The 19,314-nt window shown below is 42.2% G+C and overlaps 1 protein-coding gene across 9 annotated transcripts in view; it reads right to left on the bottom strand.

The window, feature by feature from the left end:
* PHAF1 (phagophore assembly factor 1) overlaps positions 1 to 13,612 on the bottom strand; it is a 49,026-nt gene extending 35,414 nt beyond the window's left edge. For 3 of the 9 annotated variants that reach the window (XR_004374410.2, XR_004374411.2, XR_004374412.2), the window contains exons 1-4: positions 12,740 to 13,179; positions 11,487 to 11,618; positions 5,327 to 5,409; positions 464 to 547 (exon numbers count right to left, since the gene is read on the bottom strand). Coding sequence is in view for 6 of the 9 variants with exons in the window: in XM_075073767.1 (XP_074929868.1) it covers positions 464 to 547; positions 5,327 to 5,409; positions 11,487 to 11,550 (231 nt within the window). In the remaining 3 variants the exon portion in view is untranslated. The other 6 variants (XM_075073767.1, XM_075073769.1, XM_075073768.1 and 3 more) reach the window with 6 other exon arrangements.
* Between the last annotated feature and the right edge of the window lie 5,702 nt (positions 13,613 to 19,314).

The following is a 19,314-nucleotide window of genomic DNA, read 5'->3' as shown; positions in this document are numbered from 1 at the left end:
AACAGATACTGCTGGGAGCACTGTTAGAATGATGATCTCAGTCTTTGGTACAAATGCTAATTCAGTGTAAGCTAAACTCCATGGAGGAGTACCTGTTTATTTGAATTTGGTCTTCTGAGATGCCACATGACTTCAGGTGCACTAGTGGCTACATGAGTATATCATGAATTTAGTTCAGCTGAAAGCAAGAATTAGAGGATAAAAAAGTGTTTATATGGATAAAACGGAAGCAAAGAATAAAAGGGCAAATGGAAAAAATCCACCACCACCACACATTCCCCCGACTGCAAAAATGCAGGATTAAGATATTCTGTATTTACAAACAGAAACACAGCGATAGTCTTGTACTGCAAGAGTCTGTTAGAGTCGGCATATAAACACTATGTAAAAAAAATAAAAGGATTTGTTAACTAAAGTATTTGCAAGACTAGGCTAGAATCTATTTTAGTTACTTTTTTGGTACCTTAAGTCTCTGATTGAAAGCATCAAACAGCAGTTTGATTCCGTCCTGAGTCAGGTTAAGGATGAGGTCATGGCTAAGAGGAGACTGTAAAACAAAAACAGTAGAAGCATTCAGATGGAAAGCTGATTGTTGCCACATATATAAAAAACAAAGAAAAATATTTTTCCCAAATGGTCAATTCAATTGGCACAGCAACCAATTGTTTTGTTCTATGTATAGGCTTAAACCGAAGTACATGTAGCCTTCAGTTTTCCTATTTAATAAAACAGAAGTGTTGTTGATAAGTTCACACCTTGCATGAACTCACAACCAAGTAGGAATATAGCTTTCTTGCTGCTTTTACAGATGGAAAAAGGGCAACTGAAACTGACATTTTGGGCTTAGAGTGAAAAATTGGAACACATCATGTAGGACAGTTTGTTGCACTCGGCACTGGTGGGCCCATCTTATGAAGACTAAAGAGCCTCTCCTCAGCAATGATTACATATTAGACTTAAGGAAGTGGTATGCACGTCAAATACCAAAGAATATCATAAACAGTCTGGGTGAGGTTCTAAATGGAATATTTCAGACCGACTGATGCAAATTTACATTTCCTTAGTTACTGTGAGTCATAATAACTAGGAGCCTAAATAAAAGCCCAGTGATGTGAACAGATATTTGACTGGGTTCAATCAGTTTTGGATCAGACTCTAAGGCTGTCTCTATTTTCAGTGGTATATTGTGATAGCAGTTCTCTACTGCCAACATAGTCCAGGCATACTCAGTAAATTGCCTCTAGCACAGCCAGTCTGACCACATACCCGTCACTCCCGCACGCGCATGCACACCCACAATGAAACCCACCTTTCCAACTTTTCCCTGCAGGGGGAGAAGGTTGGTAGGCAGGCAAAGGCAGCCAACGGCAGCCAACAACACTAGATTTCACAACCTAAGATAATGTCCAGCACTGTAAGTCTTGCTGTGAATCTTACCTCTCTGGAGGAACTCAAATGGGAGAAGTTGACCTAACATGAACAGACTGTCATGGCAGCAGAAGAGAGAGCTATAGCTAGAGCATATCTATGATTTTTAGTCAGATTCAATAATTAAAGTAAATCAACTCCAGGTGAGAGAAATTAGAACTGTTTTTGTAAAATATAAATAAGGTTTACTATACATCAAAATTTCATAGTTTTAAAGCCAGGTTTCTCAAGAACAACCAAGGACAGATGCTTTATGCCACTGAAAAACTTCAGGGATACACTTTCATTGCTATCCCTGATTGATATTTTGTAAACGAATCTGAAAACTGCTATAGGTCCACAACTGAATAGACCGAATCCTGGACCTCAGAACAATGTGATTTTAAATCGCTTTGCCTATTTAATCCAGGCTCCTATCTAAACCACTTTTTAAATAAAAGGAAGTTGAAGGTGCAAAATAAATGCGGTTTATTCCAGGATTGTTTGTAGTTAGACCAAAAGTGGTTTGAAATATTGTATGTACTGTATGTTTTCCCTATGATTTGATTTAACTGCTACTATAACAATATACAAAAGTACTCTCTCCAGAAATGCCGCATAGGATTTGTTTTCATTTATGGAGAGTACATTTTGGGGCCTTTTTATCAACTGACAAAGCTCCTTTAACTATAAGAAGGGGAAATGGAAAATACTTTATCACAGGAGGGGGGGAGAGAGACTCAGAAATGCCATCAGAAACTCCAGCAGCAAGCATTCTTGCTCTTCACTCCTCATATAATCAGAAAAATAGAAATGTCTTTATAGTATCGTATTTCCTGAGGAAAAATGTTTGATAGGTACAGTACCAAAGATAAAGATATTCTGAGTATTGGGAATGGTGCTAAACACATTTGTGTTTAGATTATAACCACTCTATACTAAGTATCTCATCCATCCTTACAGAAAACCAGTTAAGTTCTACCCAAGCAATAAGGTAGCTGTGAGAAAGCAAACATGCAAATATGCAAAGTCGTCTAGAATTAGGAGATACTTAAGCATGTCATATATCAACAGAAAAGACTATCAGTGCTAGTATTAGAGCTTTTCTGATGTCTTAGAAAATTAATTCAGAGCGCTTATACACATAGTTAAGAACATCCATTGTGTTATGCCGAAGACATACTACATAACTTTTCCGAATATACGTGATGCGCTCTGCATTCCACTGATTTTAGAAGCTCATTATCCAGGAGATTAAGCAAATAGAGTTCTAAGGTTCTACGCAGGATGTTTATAAATTTAATTCAGGCTTAGTGTGAAAGTTGAAAACATTATTAACGAGGGAAAACAACGATCTGAGAGAAGCCTTGGTAATTACCACAGTCTGCAGGTCATCTTCCCTTATGACAGATTTTATGGCCAGAAAGAAAGAAAAATTTGAGGGACACAAGTTAAATTAATGGGATTTTTAGTACTCAAAGTGAAACTTCAAATATGACAAAAAATTCCAGGAGGTGGTTGAGATTAACCCTTCCCAAAAGGAGGGGATTTCTATACAATACCACTCCACGTAAGTCTATGGGAAATGGAAGGTATTACTATATTCTGACGGTATAAGATGGAGGGGGAGATTTATAAAGGCACAAATGGGAGTTAGGTGCCCAGCTCCCATTGACAGTTTAAAAATAAAGGTATTTAATATCCATAGATTAAAATTCACCAGCAATAAAACCCCAGAATTAAGCTTTTCCCTCAATTTACAGTTACAGAGACAGGTTCATAAAGCTTTTCTGCAGCATTTCAGGCTTCCCATGTTTGTTAAGATCAGACCCTTAATATGAACAGAGCTGGCTGAATTTGAGAAGTCTTTTTAGATACATTTGTAAAGAATTAACACATACTCTTGGAGTTTCAGGATAGTAGTCTAGATGCTCAAATATTTTAAGCTGTTACGTTCTATTGTTCAAACATGTTTCAAAAAACATCATGGAGCAGAGGAGTTATTCTCAATGTTTAAATTCAGGTATATGAACATAACTCGTTTTGACCAGACAACATAAGACACACTTCATTAAGGCCCTGAAACCAAGTGACCACACCAGCAGATCCCTGCACCCACAAAGCCCAACTGAAATCAGTGAGGATCTGCCCGAGGACAAGGTTGGGCCCACATGCAGTCAGTTGCAAGGCTGGGGCTTAATTAATAGGCTTAATTAATATAAGTGCTTAGTATGGAATGGTTATAATCTAAACACGTTTAGAACCACTCCCAATGCTCAAAATACTTTTATTTTTGGTACTGTATCTATCAAACATTTTTCCTCGGGAAACATGATCCCACAAAAACATTTCTATACTTATGATCATTTGAGGAGTGAAGATGAACGATGGTCTTTGAGGAAAGATCTCTAGTCAGTCTCAGCATGATCCTTCTAAAAGCACAAAGCTCAACGAACAGTATGCTATGTTTTCTAGCGCTGGAATATTAACCCTTCTATTATACCACATCATAGAATGAAACAAGGACTACATTATTCTTCTAAATAAATCCAGAAGATATTCTGCAGTGCACTGTACTGACAGGGGTTGAGAAAATGTGGGACACAAACTAATGCTGTTACTAACCACTGTCATACAAATGGTCTAGTGTATTATTTGTAATGGGCTACATTTCTAATTTGCAAAGTAAATATGCAGACATTATGAAAGCCATAAATCTATATTACCTGGAAAGAAAAAAAGGATAAAACTCATTTAATTAATGAGATATGTATCTGGCAGTAAACCAAAGAGTCAGGATTCTCCCTTGATTATTTTTGTACTCCTATGTCAGAGGATCTCTTGCTCAGCCTTTATATTGTTGATACAAATTCAAATTTTAACAGATTTAGTTAAGGACAATGTGAAAAAGTCTTCTAATCTACTGCTTCCTAAAAACAACAGGACACAATACAAGTTTATTGTAGCTGAGAACAGGCAACTCATGTATATTTTCACGGTATTTGGTATCCCCACCTCCCTTCCTCACACTCCCCCAAAAACTAGAGAAGTTAAAAAATGCATTTTATTACACCTAGTTAATAGATTTTGCCTCCAGTACACTACAGTGTGCAATGCAGGAGGGACATCAAAAGCATAGGAACTAATGTAACACTGGATAATGTTTAAATCATGCAAAAGCATGATTAAGACATCTAGGTGTTTTAAATTATTGCATCTGCTTTTGAAAGCAGAACTGCTGATGCACAGAAGAGTAAGAAAGTAGCACTTCCATGGGCTCATCATCACTGCATCAGACAGGACTTGAGAAAGTGAGAAGCATTTCACCGTTACAAAATATTACAACACTTGACAGAAACAATGCGAAAAGATTAGAAGATCACTGCTCAGCTATTTAAAGAGCAGAGCTGCAGAAGTCCTTTCCTAGACTATAAAAACTAAACTCAGCTTCAAAATAGCCATTACTTGTTTAAATCTTTTTATATCAAGAGAGTCAGAACTACTCAGGTTAGCAACCTTAGCAATAAACTCCCCTTTTTCAACACACTATTTTCCAGAGCTCCCCATCCTACTAAAACATGTCAACATAAAAAAGTAGCATTCACCAAAGAACGAATTATTGGTGCCTGAAAATTCCAAGCTATAGCAATATCATGCCATAACAACGAATCGTAGCAGCTGATAAAATATTTTGATTACCCTCCTCAAAGAGTTATTCAAAAAACACACATAATATTTAACTAGCCACTTTTAAAAGCCACACACTTCAAGATGAGTGATATTAGACAACAGCCACAACATGTGGCTGAACTATACACAGGGTGTAGTATTACACAACACTGACACACCTTCGTATCTTATTGCTTAGTTATCACAAAATTATTACTTTAACAACCTGGCCTGGTCATTCTCTACTCACCTGCTCACTGTACAGAACCTGGACGTTTTTGATAATACGACAGTGTTTCTGAAGAATTGCTACAGCTTGAGCCAATGGCATTCCTGTAAATAAATACAAGTCATATTTCTCAAATTTGTCCACACAGATAATAAATTTGGCCCAATAGGTTAAAGGTGAGGTAAAATTGGTTCATCACCTAAAAGTAGTAAGTTGCAACATAAGGATTTGCAAACAATAACGAAAGCCTACTTCACTTGTGATCTCAGCAGTGTTTCTGGAACAGAAAGGTCTGTGCTTATCCACCAAACAATAAAGTTCTTCTACTCAAAAAATACAAACCAATTATCTCCAACAAAGGCAAAATAACAAGCCAAAGTTTATGTGGAAAGAGTCCACGTTTTTCTTATGTGTATACAGCAGTTTTCTATTTGAATCACCTTTCTTGGTGGATTTAATTCTCCAATAATGTGTCTAAGGGCCTGATCCAAAGCCCATTATACACAATTATTTCTAAAATAAACTCTTTTTGCAGAATAAAGTAAGGTACACACGCTAAGGTAAGTATGTGGTTTAATAGCAAGATCCTGTTGCAATTCAGTTTCTAACAAAGCTCATTACAGACTTTAAAGTAGATGATCTCCTGTTTTCGCGTTTGATGTTACATAGCCAATACTACATAGAGAATAGTGTAGTGTCAGCTCCTCTTCAGCAATGTGGTCAAAACTTTTGTTGTATCTTTTAATGAAATGTGATCATGTGTAAAGAAATTGTATATATATTCCTGGTTCCAACACCACAATTCGACAGCTGAAAAAGGCTTATAAACCCATATAGAAATGTAATTGATTGCTACAGGTCAATTTAGCTTTTATAGTTCTGATTTGCTATTTATTTTAGCTTCTTGCCTCTTTCTAAATTATTTTCTTCTTTCTAATTTTGTAATTTTAAATAAAGCAAAGTGTCCCTATTCTGGAAAACATACCATGGTATGTGTTATTTTGGTCAGATTATATCTTATATTCTAAATGTAAATTTTTAATTGATTATAAATAAATTACACCTTAAATTTAAGTAAGGCACTATTCTTGGTATAAAATCAGCTATGTAACATCAACTCCTGAAACAAGAGATGAGACCTTGTCTATATTAGAAAAAAACTATATCTACAGTAGAACGTCAGAGTTATGAACACCTCGGGAATGGAGGCTGTTCATAACTCCGAAATGTTTGTAACTCTGAACAAAACATTATGGCTGTTCTTTCAAAAGTTTACAGCTGAACAGTGGCTTAATACAGCTTTGAAACTCCACTATGCAGAAGAAAAATGGCGCTTTTTTTTTTAAGCTTTCCCTTTTTTTTTTTAGTAGTTTATATTTAACGCAGTACTTTAATACATTCCTTTCCCCTCCTCCCTTTTTTTTTTGGTCTCTGCTGCTCCTGACTGCATACTTCCAGTTCCAAATGAGGTGTGCAGTTGACCAGTCAGTTTGTAATTCCGGTGTTAGTAACTCTGAGGTTCTACTGTAATTTGTTGCCAGGACAGTTCCACCATAGCAATAGTGGAAGCTATAACAGAGATGTGATGCCAACATTTTTACCACTGAGTTGTCAAACGCTTTGTCTCAGTCCTCTCCTCACTGCTGCTTTCCCTGGTGGAGAATTATGGGTACAAGCTTTTCCAGAAAAGGCAAATTTGAAGATGATTGTTCAAACCTAAGTACTGGATATAAATTTTGCTGCAAAGTTGTTCCCTGGAGTACACATCAGTGAGAAGAACAAATTTCTTTATAAATGGCAGATTGTACTCCCAGGAGATAGAGAAAGAAATACTATCTCACTTTTAAATTATTTTAAATAAGAACAGACAAGCTGACCCACAGTGGCAATGCTCTCAGCTGCTGTGTGGGATACTCAGATTGAACTCCAAACCTCATGTTCTCTCCTATGATCATCAGAGGCTGGGTGTGCTAAAGAGGCTGCATAATGAGTCCTTGCAGGGAACAAATACACTCTTCCAAAACTTAATGCACAAAAAATTAGTAAGTTATAAGGGGGGTAGAGTGGGAAGAAATTCTAAATCCTCATTAAGGGCAAACAGGAGCACAGGAGATGAGTAAGAGTGAGGTGAGGAAGCAATATATTGTTGTGTACATTTCAATGTTAATACTGTATCAACATCCACTGGAGCATGGCAAAGCTATAAGCAGCAGTAGTGTTATGTACACCAGGAATATTTTGTAGGAGGACCTAAACAAAGGTGGGGAACAGACAGAGTACCTTCTCCTCTCTTGCAACAGACAAGAAAGCCAAGGGAGGGCCAGATTAACCAAATACCTCCACCCCCAAAACACCTACAAGCCAGAAGACAGTCCAGTGTCAGCACCCCAGCAGCTGGGACAGCAAGGCTGACTTCTCACAACCCACTGCCCATGGATAGTGGGCCCCCTCTGGCTATTAAGCATCTGGCCCTACCTGTGTGTGTGCTGGGAGGTGAGGTGTGGGGAGGGAAAGCAAAGATGACAACAAGAGAAAACAGACACTGAGGTGGGTGCAGGAAACGATGTAACATGACTGATAGAAAATATATGAGTGAAACTAAGAAAGGAAAGAAGTATAGCAAAAGAAATGTAAGTGAATTATTTTAAGTATATCAAATAGAAAGCTGATGACAATATGGTACCATTATATGCAGTACACCCAGGAAGAGAATCCAAGGTCTTGTGTACACCAGGAAAATTGTGTCGACATCTCACACTAATCACCATCACTAGTGGATTAATGATCAGAGCCCAAGTCATCAGCATTTCAAGAACCCCGTAATCTAATTTTGCCCAGAACAGGTATAGACAACATGGTGCTCAAAGTATCAGAAGCAGCCAGCAATCCATTTACAGCAGGGGTCCCAACATTGCTACAACTGGTGGAACTGAAAACAATTTTTAACAACAGTGGGAAATTTGACAAGATATCCCTGAAGTAGACAGAGCTTAAGTGTCTTGACTGCCAATTAGTCCCCTACTCTAATCTACTTGGCCACACTAATTATGTTTTACACACTCATATGGCAGAGCTATGTTTACATTAGGCACTGTACCGGTGAATTTCCTCTTGCGTGTGCATGTATCTGTAATCTCAACTTTAAGGTGGCATTAGCAGGTTTGTTTGCATTTTTTGGTGAAGGAGGTTGAAGGGCATTTTATTTTCTTGTGGTTGTTTGTTTTTATAAAGGAAAGAAAAACAATGAGTGCCCATACACCAAAATAAACCTGTGCAGCGTGATAACTATTTTGAAGTAGCTTTTTTTGAACTTCAGATAATACAAACACAAAAAGATCAGTTAACTTATGCAGGGGCGAACCAACAGTGAGCGAGAGCACTGACATCTGAGCTCCAACAAGGGCGTCTTAGTCAGAATACGTAGTACATAACTAATCTGAAAACGACAGCCATGTTTTTACTTTGTGATAAGATTCAAATCATTGCACACTGAAATAAATGCACAACAAGTTTATTTCTGTATTATCAGGCACATAATACATCAGTGTCACCAACCAGTCGATCTCAATCGACTCTAGAGGATCTCCCAGTCGACTGCGATCTCCGGTGGCATAGCAGGGCAGCCGCTAAGGCAGTCTCCCTGCCTGCCCTGGTCCCATGCCACTCCCGGAAGCGGTGAGCGCAGACCTTGAGACAGGTTGACAGGGGTCTCCCTCCACATGCTGCTCCTGCCTGCAAGCACCACCCCCACAGCTCCCATTGGACGGAATGGGGAGCTGCAGCCAATGGGAGCTGTGGGGGTGATGCCTGCAGAGAGGGGCAGCACGCAGAGCCACATGTCCCCAAAACATCCCCAGGGGCCGCAGGGAGGCATTGGCCCCTTCTGGGAGCAGCATGGGGCTGGTGTAGGCAGGGAGCCTGCCTTAGCCTCGCTGCACCACTGACCGGGAGCCACCCAAGATAAGTGCCGCCCAGTGAGAGGCTGCACACCAACCCTGAGGCCCCTCAGAGCTAACACCCCATACCCCCTCCTGTACCCCGAACCCACTCCTGCACCCCAAGCACCTGCCCCAGCCCAGAGCCCCCTCCCCACACCTTCTCCTGCACCCCAACACTCTGCTCCAGTCTAGAGCACCCTCCTGCCCCCAAATTCCCTCCCAGAGCTTGCACCCCCACCCTCTTCTACACCCCAACTGCCTGCCCCAGGCTCAGCCCAGAGCCCCCTCTCACACTGGGAACCCCTTGGCCCCAGCCCAGAGCCCACATCCCATCCTGAACTCCAACCCCCTATCCCACCCTGGTGGAGGAGAGTGAGCAATGGAGAGAGGAGGGATGGAGTGAGTGGGACAGGGCCTCGGGGAAGGGATGAGGTAGATCCTGGGCTGCCTTTAAATTCAAAAAGTGATCTTGAGCGTAAAAAAATTGGAAACCGCTGCAATACATGTAACTACCCTGAACTGTGTGTGTATATGCATAAATAGTCCTCCATTTATTTCAGTGATTATTTGGATATACAGATATTGGGTTAATCAAATTAGTTGTACAATAAAAATAGTAAACAGTGAAATACTGCACAAGGTGCTAGTTTTCAGATGTAAGAATTCGAGCCTTGCAAACTGAAAGCTAAGTATACACCAAATCTTTGAGCTTTTCAAGGCTCACATCCTGCAAAGAATTACACATATTTCATGCAATGCAGGTCTATTCACAACTCATAAAATTAAACATATGCATAAGTCTTTGCAGGATCAGAGCCAAAATGAATTAGCTTTTGGCTTAGAAGAGCAAATATATATATATTCTACATCTTTTCTTCCCCTCACCCCATATACTAGTGACTTCAAATGGTCAAGCAGAATTTTATGAAACTTTATAAAAAAAGAACTTCACTCTTTGGACTGAGAACAAGCATGGAAAATGTCAGCTTTCAAGAACAATTCAGAAAGACAGTGTATTGAGAGGCAAGTGTGGCTCTGAACAGGCTTAACTGCACTGCTGCTACCATAATCATAAGATACCCATTTAAGAGCTGCTTACCAAAAAGACAATTGCCTAATATAGACCCGAAACCAAAACCTTTTCCGCTTATCAGTTCATGTATGAAACAACAGCTTCTGCATTGCTTAGATTAAAAATGGTGCCTATCTGCAGCTCTCTCTATACCAGTACTCCCACCATTGTTACCCCAGTGGTTCAGAACCATCAATAGCAACGTTGGGAAATTACAGGCAAAGCAGTATGGTGCAGAAACTCCTAACCCACACACACACAATTGTAGAAAAACCTCATAACTGCTTACAATTAGGACAAACTGTAATAATGTTTAAATGCTGATCACTTATTACTACAATACAAGTTTGAAGAGTCAATCATTTGTAGGAGGACCCACAACATATAAAAATCTACTGCTACACTTAAGTGCCTCGAATTAGTTCTGAACAAAATCAACTAAATTTGGATTGGCTGCAAGAGTTCTCTCTGATACACTGCTGGGGGCGAGGAGGGAGGGAAGAGGAATCTACCAAAGACATGTGGTTTAAGGAAGACTGTATAGAACGACTGGAAGGAGAAAGGCTTATTCTGTGACCTTGGGCAAGTCATTTAAACTCTGTTTCCTCATTGGTAAAATGGAAATGCCACAATTCAGTTACCCCAATGAGGATGTTGTGACATTTAAATAGTATTTGTAAAGCGTTTAGCGATCCTTATACAAAAACCACTCTATAAATGCAAAGTATTAGTAAGTTTTTGAGCAGGCTGATGTCACTTGACTGATATTACCCAGACTATGATCAGTACATTTAGGTCACCTCCTCTAGGTTACTCAAAATGACTGGTCCAAAATAGCAACAAGAGGTTTGGGAGGAAGTATGAATAGAAGGAAATGCAGATGATAAATAAAACATGAGTCAGTCTAAGAGCATCCTTAAAAACAAACATGAAGTATTCTTACATATGTACATCAATATTCTCAGTATTATATAAAAGTTAGCATTACTTTGCCTTTTTAAAATAACTGCCAAAAACAAAAGAGACAAAAAAAATAGTCTTTAAGGAATTTCATTTTCAGTAATTCAGAATAATGCTAGAAGCATTAGGGAAACCTCTGGCCGTCGTTACTTCTTATTAACACAGCATGGAAAAATGTGATGATAAGACAAGTGCCAAGCACAGGACCTACCCAAGGTGAATTCCCATTGTTCATTCCCAAGAGATCGCTCGGGAACCACTTCCAGATCTAGCATTGGCTCTGCCAGAGTATCGGCCCAGTAGTCACACAGCAGATCACGATGTTACTGCAACTGGACCTGTGCTGGAGCATGACAAAAACACCTAATTTACAATCCTCATCTGACTCTCAGGGAACAACCCAAAACAACAAGCATTTATTCCCCTCCCTCCTCCAAACTCTGATGGAGAAATCACTGCTCATGTCTGGCTTTGTCTCCTCTTTGGGATTTTATTCCATTCCCTCCCTTGTCTGTTGTCACCAGACCCCATGCAAGTCTAGCTAAGGGCTGGTCCACACCTAAAACTTAGGTTTACTTAGGGTATGACTACAATTGCAGCCATACAGCGCTGCCACGGGAGTGCTCCCGCAGCAGTGCTTTGAAGTGCGAGTGTGGTCGTGGCGCCAGCGCTGGGAGAGAGCTCTCCCAGCGCTGCAGGTACTCCACCTCCCCATGGGGTTTAGCTTGCAGCACTGGTAGCTGTGCTCCCAGCGCTGGGGCACTGTTTACACTGGCGCTTCACAGCACTGTGACTTGCTGTGCTCAGGGGGGTGTTTTTTCACACCCCTGAGCAAAAAAGTTACAGCGCTGTAAAGCGCCAGTGTAGCCAAGGCCTTAGCTACATCACTCAGGGCTGTTAAAAACTGTGTCCCCAGCAACACAGTTAGGTCAACCTAACCTCCCATGTAGATGCAGCTAGGTTGATGGACTTATTCTGTCTATCTAGTTATTGCCTCTCAGGGCAAGTCTACACTACAAAATTAAAATGACCTAGGTTACATCAACATAGAGCCACTGCAGTAATTGAATTGGTTTTATACATCCACACTATGCTCATCAGTGGCACATGTTCTCACCCACAGCACTTTCACCAATTTAACTGCCAGCGTTGGGCATTTTGAGATGGTTTCTGAAAGGTAGTAAGATTCGATATAAGCAACACAGTGTCTGCATAAATGCTGTATCAACCTAACTACATCAACTTAATCATTACGCCTCCCAAGGAGGTGGAGTTATGATGTCAGTGTAGTGGGCGAGTTATATCGGTGGGAGCTACATTTTTAGTGTAGACGCAGGAATCATCTATGCTGCAGCTATTCAGAGGCACAGTGGTGCTGTAGAGTGGACATACCCTTAGATTGAAAGCTTTTGGGGGCAGAACTGTATGGACAGTATTTTTATTTCACTAGAGCACCTTACATACCTATGACACTATATAGCTATTAAATAACAGATACTACAATGAAGTTCATAAGAAATTCACAGATAAAAGCTGCTGGAAAACAGATGGGCTGTCTCATTCCTTCTGGTTTTGCTGCAAGGATGAGAAGAAATCCAAGTTGGGTCCCTGAATCGTAGCCAAACCACAGGGCTCCCACAGATGCAAGACCCCAGTTTTAAGGCTACCCTGCTGATCCTTCTATGTGCCCCATCCCCAGAGTCCTTTCTGGCACCCTCCACTCCCCTGATGGGCCTTTGCCACTGGAGAACAGCCTTCCCCCAATTATTCATGGGGGCCCCCGAAAACAGGGCCATGACCCCACCACCTTTCTACACCGTAAGCGTGCCCAGCCGGCTTATGGCCTTTGGCGCTGCCGTCACAGAAACGTCGGCCAGACCCACAGTCATATACCCCCCCGCCGAGCCCCCGCCACTCCATGCCAGCCCCCCAATCTCCCCCCTCTACACCAGCCCCCCAACCCCCACTCGCCTCTCCGCCCGCTACAGTAGCGCCCGGGAGACCCTCACACCGGGGCCAAGAGCCCCCCTCCCCTGGGGACAGCGGCTCAGGGGCCCCCACTTCCCCAGGGCCTGCGCCCCCCGCCCCGGAGCGGGCCCAAGGTCCCCCCGCCCGCAGCCTCAGCTCGCCCGCAGCGAGGAGCAGCTCCCGGCCGCCGCGCTCATCCCGCTCCGAGAAAAGGGGGGGCCAAGCCCCCCCCCCACTGCATGCTCGGGGATGAAGGGCGCCCCCGCCGGGGCATTAACACCGCCTCCCCCCGCTCCGAAGGGCCGCGACTCACCTCACTTGCGGCTGCTGAAAAAGTCGTTTGCAACGGCCGTCAGGCGAGACCGCCCCGGGTGGGCTGGGCCGGGGCTGGAGACTGACGCGGGCGGGGCCGCGGGCGTGTGCGCGCGCGTGCGAGAGGCGCGAGGCCGGGGGTTAGAGCCCTGCTCTGGAGCTGGGGATCTGGGTTCGAGAAGCGACTGTGCCACAGACGGGCTGTGCAGCCTTGGCCAACTCACCTAGCCGAGGGGCCGGGCTCCAAAACCAGGGGAAGGGGAAGGCAAGGCTGGGATAAGGGGGGCAGGTGGGGCCAAACAGGCAGGGACAAGGGGAAACAAGGTGTTGTGGGGATAACAGAGAAAGGGGGCCTGACCCCTCCAAGACTGGCGGGTGGGAAGGGGAACCATGTCCCCTCTAGGGGATGGTTGGACCAAGGAGGTCTATGGTAGGGGATTGGGGACAGCACCTCGTTTTAGCATTGTCAGCTCCCCAGCGTTCAAAAATCAGGGTTCTGCCCCCCAAAATCGTGAGATTGGTTTGAAAATCAGACAGTTTATCTGTTTGTTTGCCTTCTGTTTTCTGGGACTTTGGGGTGCAGTTGGGTCACATTTTCAAGCTTTCCTCAGCAGCCAGAAGGGCTAGAAACATACATCATTTTAAAATGCTGAGTCTTTCCTGCGCTTTCTGCTGTGCAGCAGCTGGGACTTTAAGAAACACCAAAAAAATAGCAGGAGACTTGTGATTTTGGCACCGCGGTTGTTCTTCCAAACAGAGCAGCTTGCTGAGGCTGCCCTTTATTTTAACAGAAAAGGGGGGTGGAGGCAGTGAGCCCCAGCAAGCAATGATCCAGCTTCAGGGAAGCAGAAGATTTAAGAATTAGAATTGCTCATGGGATCATCTTTAGCCAGGCCTGTTCTAATGTTACTGCTCCTTAGGGTATCACAACAGTGCATCCAGGAGTGAGCCTCCCAGCCTAAGGTTAGTGTGCTAAAGACAGTGGTGAGTAGATGTTGTAACTTCGGCTCTGAAACTTGGGGGAGTTCAGAGCCCGAGTCTCCAGTCCAAGTTGTGTTAGTTTTCTTGTGTTAGCTAATATGAGGAAAGAACCCATCTTTTTTCCTAAGGTGGATGAATTTTAGATTAGTTTAAGGTTATGCATTTAGTTAAACCTGTGCAGCTACGACTGGGTTTAGGAAAAAGGTGGTTTTTTATGAGAGCCAACCTGTGGTAGCTAAAATTGTAAAATCCTAGCATAGGCAGGGAAAGGTAAGTTGTATTTTGATGCAGCTGGTTGAGAAGAATCCTAGGCTCCCAACTTCCTCCTATATTGAACGAGGGAGGATGGATGTCTTCTGAGGACCCTCATTATCACTTCACTTTAACATGCACAAATAGCCTTTAGGGTGACCAGAGAGCAACTGTGAAAAATCAGGACGGGGGTGGGAGGCAATAGGAGCCTATATAAGAAAAAAACCCCAAAACCGGGACTGTCCCTATAAAATCGGGACATCTGGTCACCCTAGACCAAGGCAATGGAGAAGGGTTGCAGGCTGTGTCCTGATAGAAGCCCTATGAAAAGGAGAGTATCATGATATTATTCTCTGTACTTCAGGGGTCAAACCTTACCAGTAGATTGATCTCCAACCTTCACAAGCTCTTTCTGAAACAGCAAAATGTAGAAGGACCAAATAAACAAGGTTTCATTCTATCCTCTCAGAATGCAAGCTGAAAGGTGAAAACAAAACAGTTCTACGGCCTCGTCTACTTCTGTATCTGCGCTATAGAATGTATTTATAAAAATCAAATGGACTACAGGGACTAATCCTTCACTAACAGGGAGATGGACTAATTAACCTAATACTGTAGGTCTTTTCTGTTTCTTAATTTGCATGATTTTGTGACATCATAAACCGTTCCACAAAGTAATATGCATCTCACCATTCCAAGAACTTAATTTTTATAAAAAGAACAGGAGTACTTGTGGCACCTTAGAGACTAACAAATTTATAAGGTGCCACAAGTACTCCTGTTCTTTTTGCAGATACAGACTAACACGGCTGCTACTCTGAAACCTTAATTTTATTTTATTTATTTTATTACAGTTTCTTAGGAGAAAATACCCTGGAAGGATGTTGTCAGGGGCAGCTCCAGGCCCCAGTATGCCAAGCACGTGCTTGGGGCGGCGTGCCGCGGGGGGTGCTCTGCCGGTCGCCGGGAGGCGGCTCCGATGGACCAAAGCCACAGGACCAGCGGACCGTGGGACCAGCGGATCCTCCGCAGACACGCCAGTGGGAGGTCCACTGGAGCCACCTGCCGCCCTCCCGGCAACCGGCAGAGCGCCCCCCGCAGCATGCCGCTGTGCTTGGGGCGGCGAAATGTCTAGAGCTGCCCCTGGATGTTGTGCTTGCTGACCTCACGTTGACCAGAATTTCAGATACCCTGAGGCAGGACCTTTAAAATGTTCTTTGATATGCATATAGGGTAGTAAAGACATGCTTTTGGAGAGAGGTTTTTATTTTAATCCTTCTGGCAGTACTTAAAGTGGGAGGAGCTGAGCTCCAGGTTTTTTCCTAGCAGGTGCTAAGTAGCAGCAGTTTTAAAAAAACCTAACTAGCTCCTTTGAAATAAAGGGTAGATACTGTCTGCATTAAATCTCTGGGCCGTTCCAAGAATTTACCTTTCAGAGTTTTAGTCTAAAATCAAAACTTTGCTAAAAAGTGTTAAAAGCAGCTGACATTTCAGCTGTGATCAGCTGACTACCGGTGGTCCATGGTGCTTTTGTGGGACTTCCACCTAGCTGGCAGGTCATGTGATACTGACTTTTCCTTGTTTCTAGCAATGCTGCACATATCAGGTTCATCACTGCAAGAAAAAAACAGTTGGAAGTGGGTAGATCTAGGGGTTATTAATACAGGAGGAGGAGGGGAAACACGAGACAGGGACAGTGTAATCCGCGGGGTAGGAGTTGCTAGTGGGAAAAGAATGTCTAAGGGGATAAGGAACCCAGGCCTCATGTCCACGGTTAGGAGGAAAGAAGGGAACCAGGCAGCGTGCATAAGGGGAGAGGAGGACAAGGTGGCAAGGGGCAAGAGGAACAAAACAGATTTAAACGGGCTAAATGGGCAATTCAGGTTCAGTAAGATTATACATTATATTGCTTTGAGTACTATCCTCTTGTGAGAGGGAAATGCATAGGGGAAGGTGTCCTGGCATGTATTATATATATGCACATTTCTTTGAAAATCTCCCCCTTGTAGATAGTGGTATTACTCAGTGCAGTAACAGGGCTTACTGCATCGGGATGGGGGCTATCCTTCAGATGAGACATGAAACCATACTCCCTGGGGCTAAGAAGAAGTTAAAGAGCTCATCACATATTTTGAAATCGAGTAAAGTGATAACCCCAGTGTCTTAGCCAAGAGTTTCTTGATAAAACATGTATTAATGCCCAAGGCTGGAAGTTATTAATATTGAGCCCATAATAGCTGTGGCATTTGCTTCCACAGTTCTGCACTACCACCAAAACCTCATCACTTTGTAAAGCACTTTGAGAAGCTTTTGCATTAAAGGGTTTGAAGAACACAAATGCTCCATTCTTTTATTCCTTTAAGGAACAGTAGGCATGATGAAATACCTCTTCCTCCTTCTGTTGCATCAAAGTTACTCCTAAAACAGATTCTGCTGATGAAACCATAGTCTAGACAACAAATCATTAAATTAAATATAATAGTTTATGACACTCTTTCACCAATGGCCACACAAGGATCAAAACATTTGAAAGGGACTTACTGAACCAACCAAATAAGGAACATATATTGCCTATAAAATAATAATGCTGTAATTCATAAGCAAAGATTTATTGAAAGAAATTAGATGGTGACCAATAGTGGAATGGAAAATTCAAATAACTTTGCCTAAATGTTATACAAAAAGACCTCCAGCAGAGAGTGTAGGTTTGGCTATAGCAAACAAACATTGTTTATATTCCAAGAACATTTGTGTTCTTCAAACCCTTTAATGCAAAGGCCTCTCAGTCTTTTCTTCATGCTGGCATCTGCACTGCACCTGCCTCTTTGGTTCCAGCTAACCCACCTGGCTCTTGGGATACACACAAACACAGTTCCCAGAACTTCATATCTTTAAATAAGAATCTCTGCAAGACAAATGGTACATGAGTGTACCGTACATGCCTACACCTCTTGCTCTTTCCAATTCTTGACAGAGGCAAGATTTACATCTCGCTGGATGGATTGTGCCAAAATAAACCACAGTTAAACTTTATTTATTATTTAAAAAAAAGATGCACACTTTAATGTATAAGAGAAAGCGTGTGAGAGAGAAATTAACCAGAGGTGTTCTATAAAGTTACTGGAGCTACACTAGGAAAGAATCTTGCCAATGATTTCAGTGGAAGAAATATATAGATATAAAATAATATAAATATATAGTTGACAAATATATAGATAAAGTTCAGACCGATAATTTTTATCCTGATGGAGTCTGCATCTCCTGCCGCTGCTCATGGCAGCTCAGGTGAGACTGAGGCAACTTTCTGTGTCACTGCAAAGCTCTTACTATGGAGGTGTGAAGGAATACAGGCTGATACTCTTTACTGGCAATGCAGATAAAATTGGCTTATCCCTTTGCTTCTCTCAGTACAGAGCAAGGATAGGCAACCTATGGCACGCGTGCCAAGGGCGGCATGTGAGCTGATTTTCAGTGGCACTCCACTGCCTGAGTCCTGGCCACTGGTCCAGAGGGCTCTGGATTTTAATTTAATTTTAAATGAAGCTTCGTAAACATTTTAAAAACCTTATTTACTTTACATACAACAATAGTTTAGTTATGTATTATAGACTTATAGAAAGAGACCTTCTAAAAACATTAAAATGTATTATTGGCACGCGAAACCTTAAATCAGAGTGAATAAATGAAGACTTGGCACAGCACTTCTGAAAGGTTGCTGACCCCTGGTATAGATCCTGAAGAACTCCTGCCTTTCACTGTGCCTTGTTAGCAGTACCCCTTCACATCCAACTTCCTTCCTGGCATGATAGGATGAGACTGTTTGCTGTCTCTGGTAAGGCCATTTTCACTGGCCATTTCAAGATATATTTATTAGTGCTGGGCAAAATTTTCCCACTGAACATTTTTCTGTCACAAAACACTGATTCATTGAAAGCATTGTCTATGAGAAGTTATGAAAACATTTCATTTTAACGTTTTGTATCAGTGTCAACATGATATTGTCAAAACAAAATATTTCAAAATATTTCTTTACATGAATATGAAGAATTCTGTGATTTTGACTTCTCATTCCTGTTCAGGACAAAACAAAATTTTGAAATCTCCTTCAGGGTGGAATATTTATGATAGCTTGAGTTCACATGGTAAAAAATGTGGTAATTTTGGCATTTTTTTTAAATTCCAATGCATGCCTCAGTTTCCCTCTGTGCTTTGCATTGCTATGCAGTGTGTAAAGGGTTAAAAAGTTCCTTGGGGGCAGAGCAGGAGACATGAGGTGTTCGTGTCACATAACTGCCTTGGGTGGTATGAATCTGTTTGTAAAGGTCTGTCTGAAACTGAGCCATATCAATGGAGGATCGAGAGAGACAATGGGAACCACCCCATCAGGTAGGACATCTGAAATCAGCATGAGTCTGCAGGAGGAAGACAATGGCCCAAGGGGTGACCGGAGGGTAGGATAAGAGCTGGCCTTTGGAGAGTCACAAGGTAGGTCTACACTGCAATAAAATACCCACTGCAGTGATTCT

The sequence above is a fragment of the Chelonoidis abingdonii genome, chromosome 19 (assembly GCF_003597395.2).
Source record: "Chelonoidis abingdonii isolate Lonesome George chromosome 19, CheloAbing_2.0, whole genome shotgun sequence".
NCBI lineage: Eukaryota > Metazoa > Chordata > Testudines > Testudinidae > Chelonoidis > Chelonoidis abingdonii.
The sequence above is the reverse complement of the archived record's forward strand: the minus strand, read 5'-3'. Positions and strand labels throughout refer to the sequence as shown.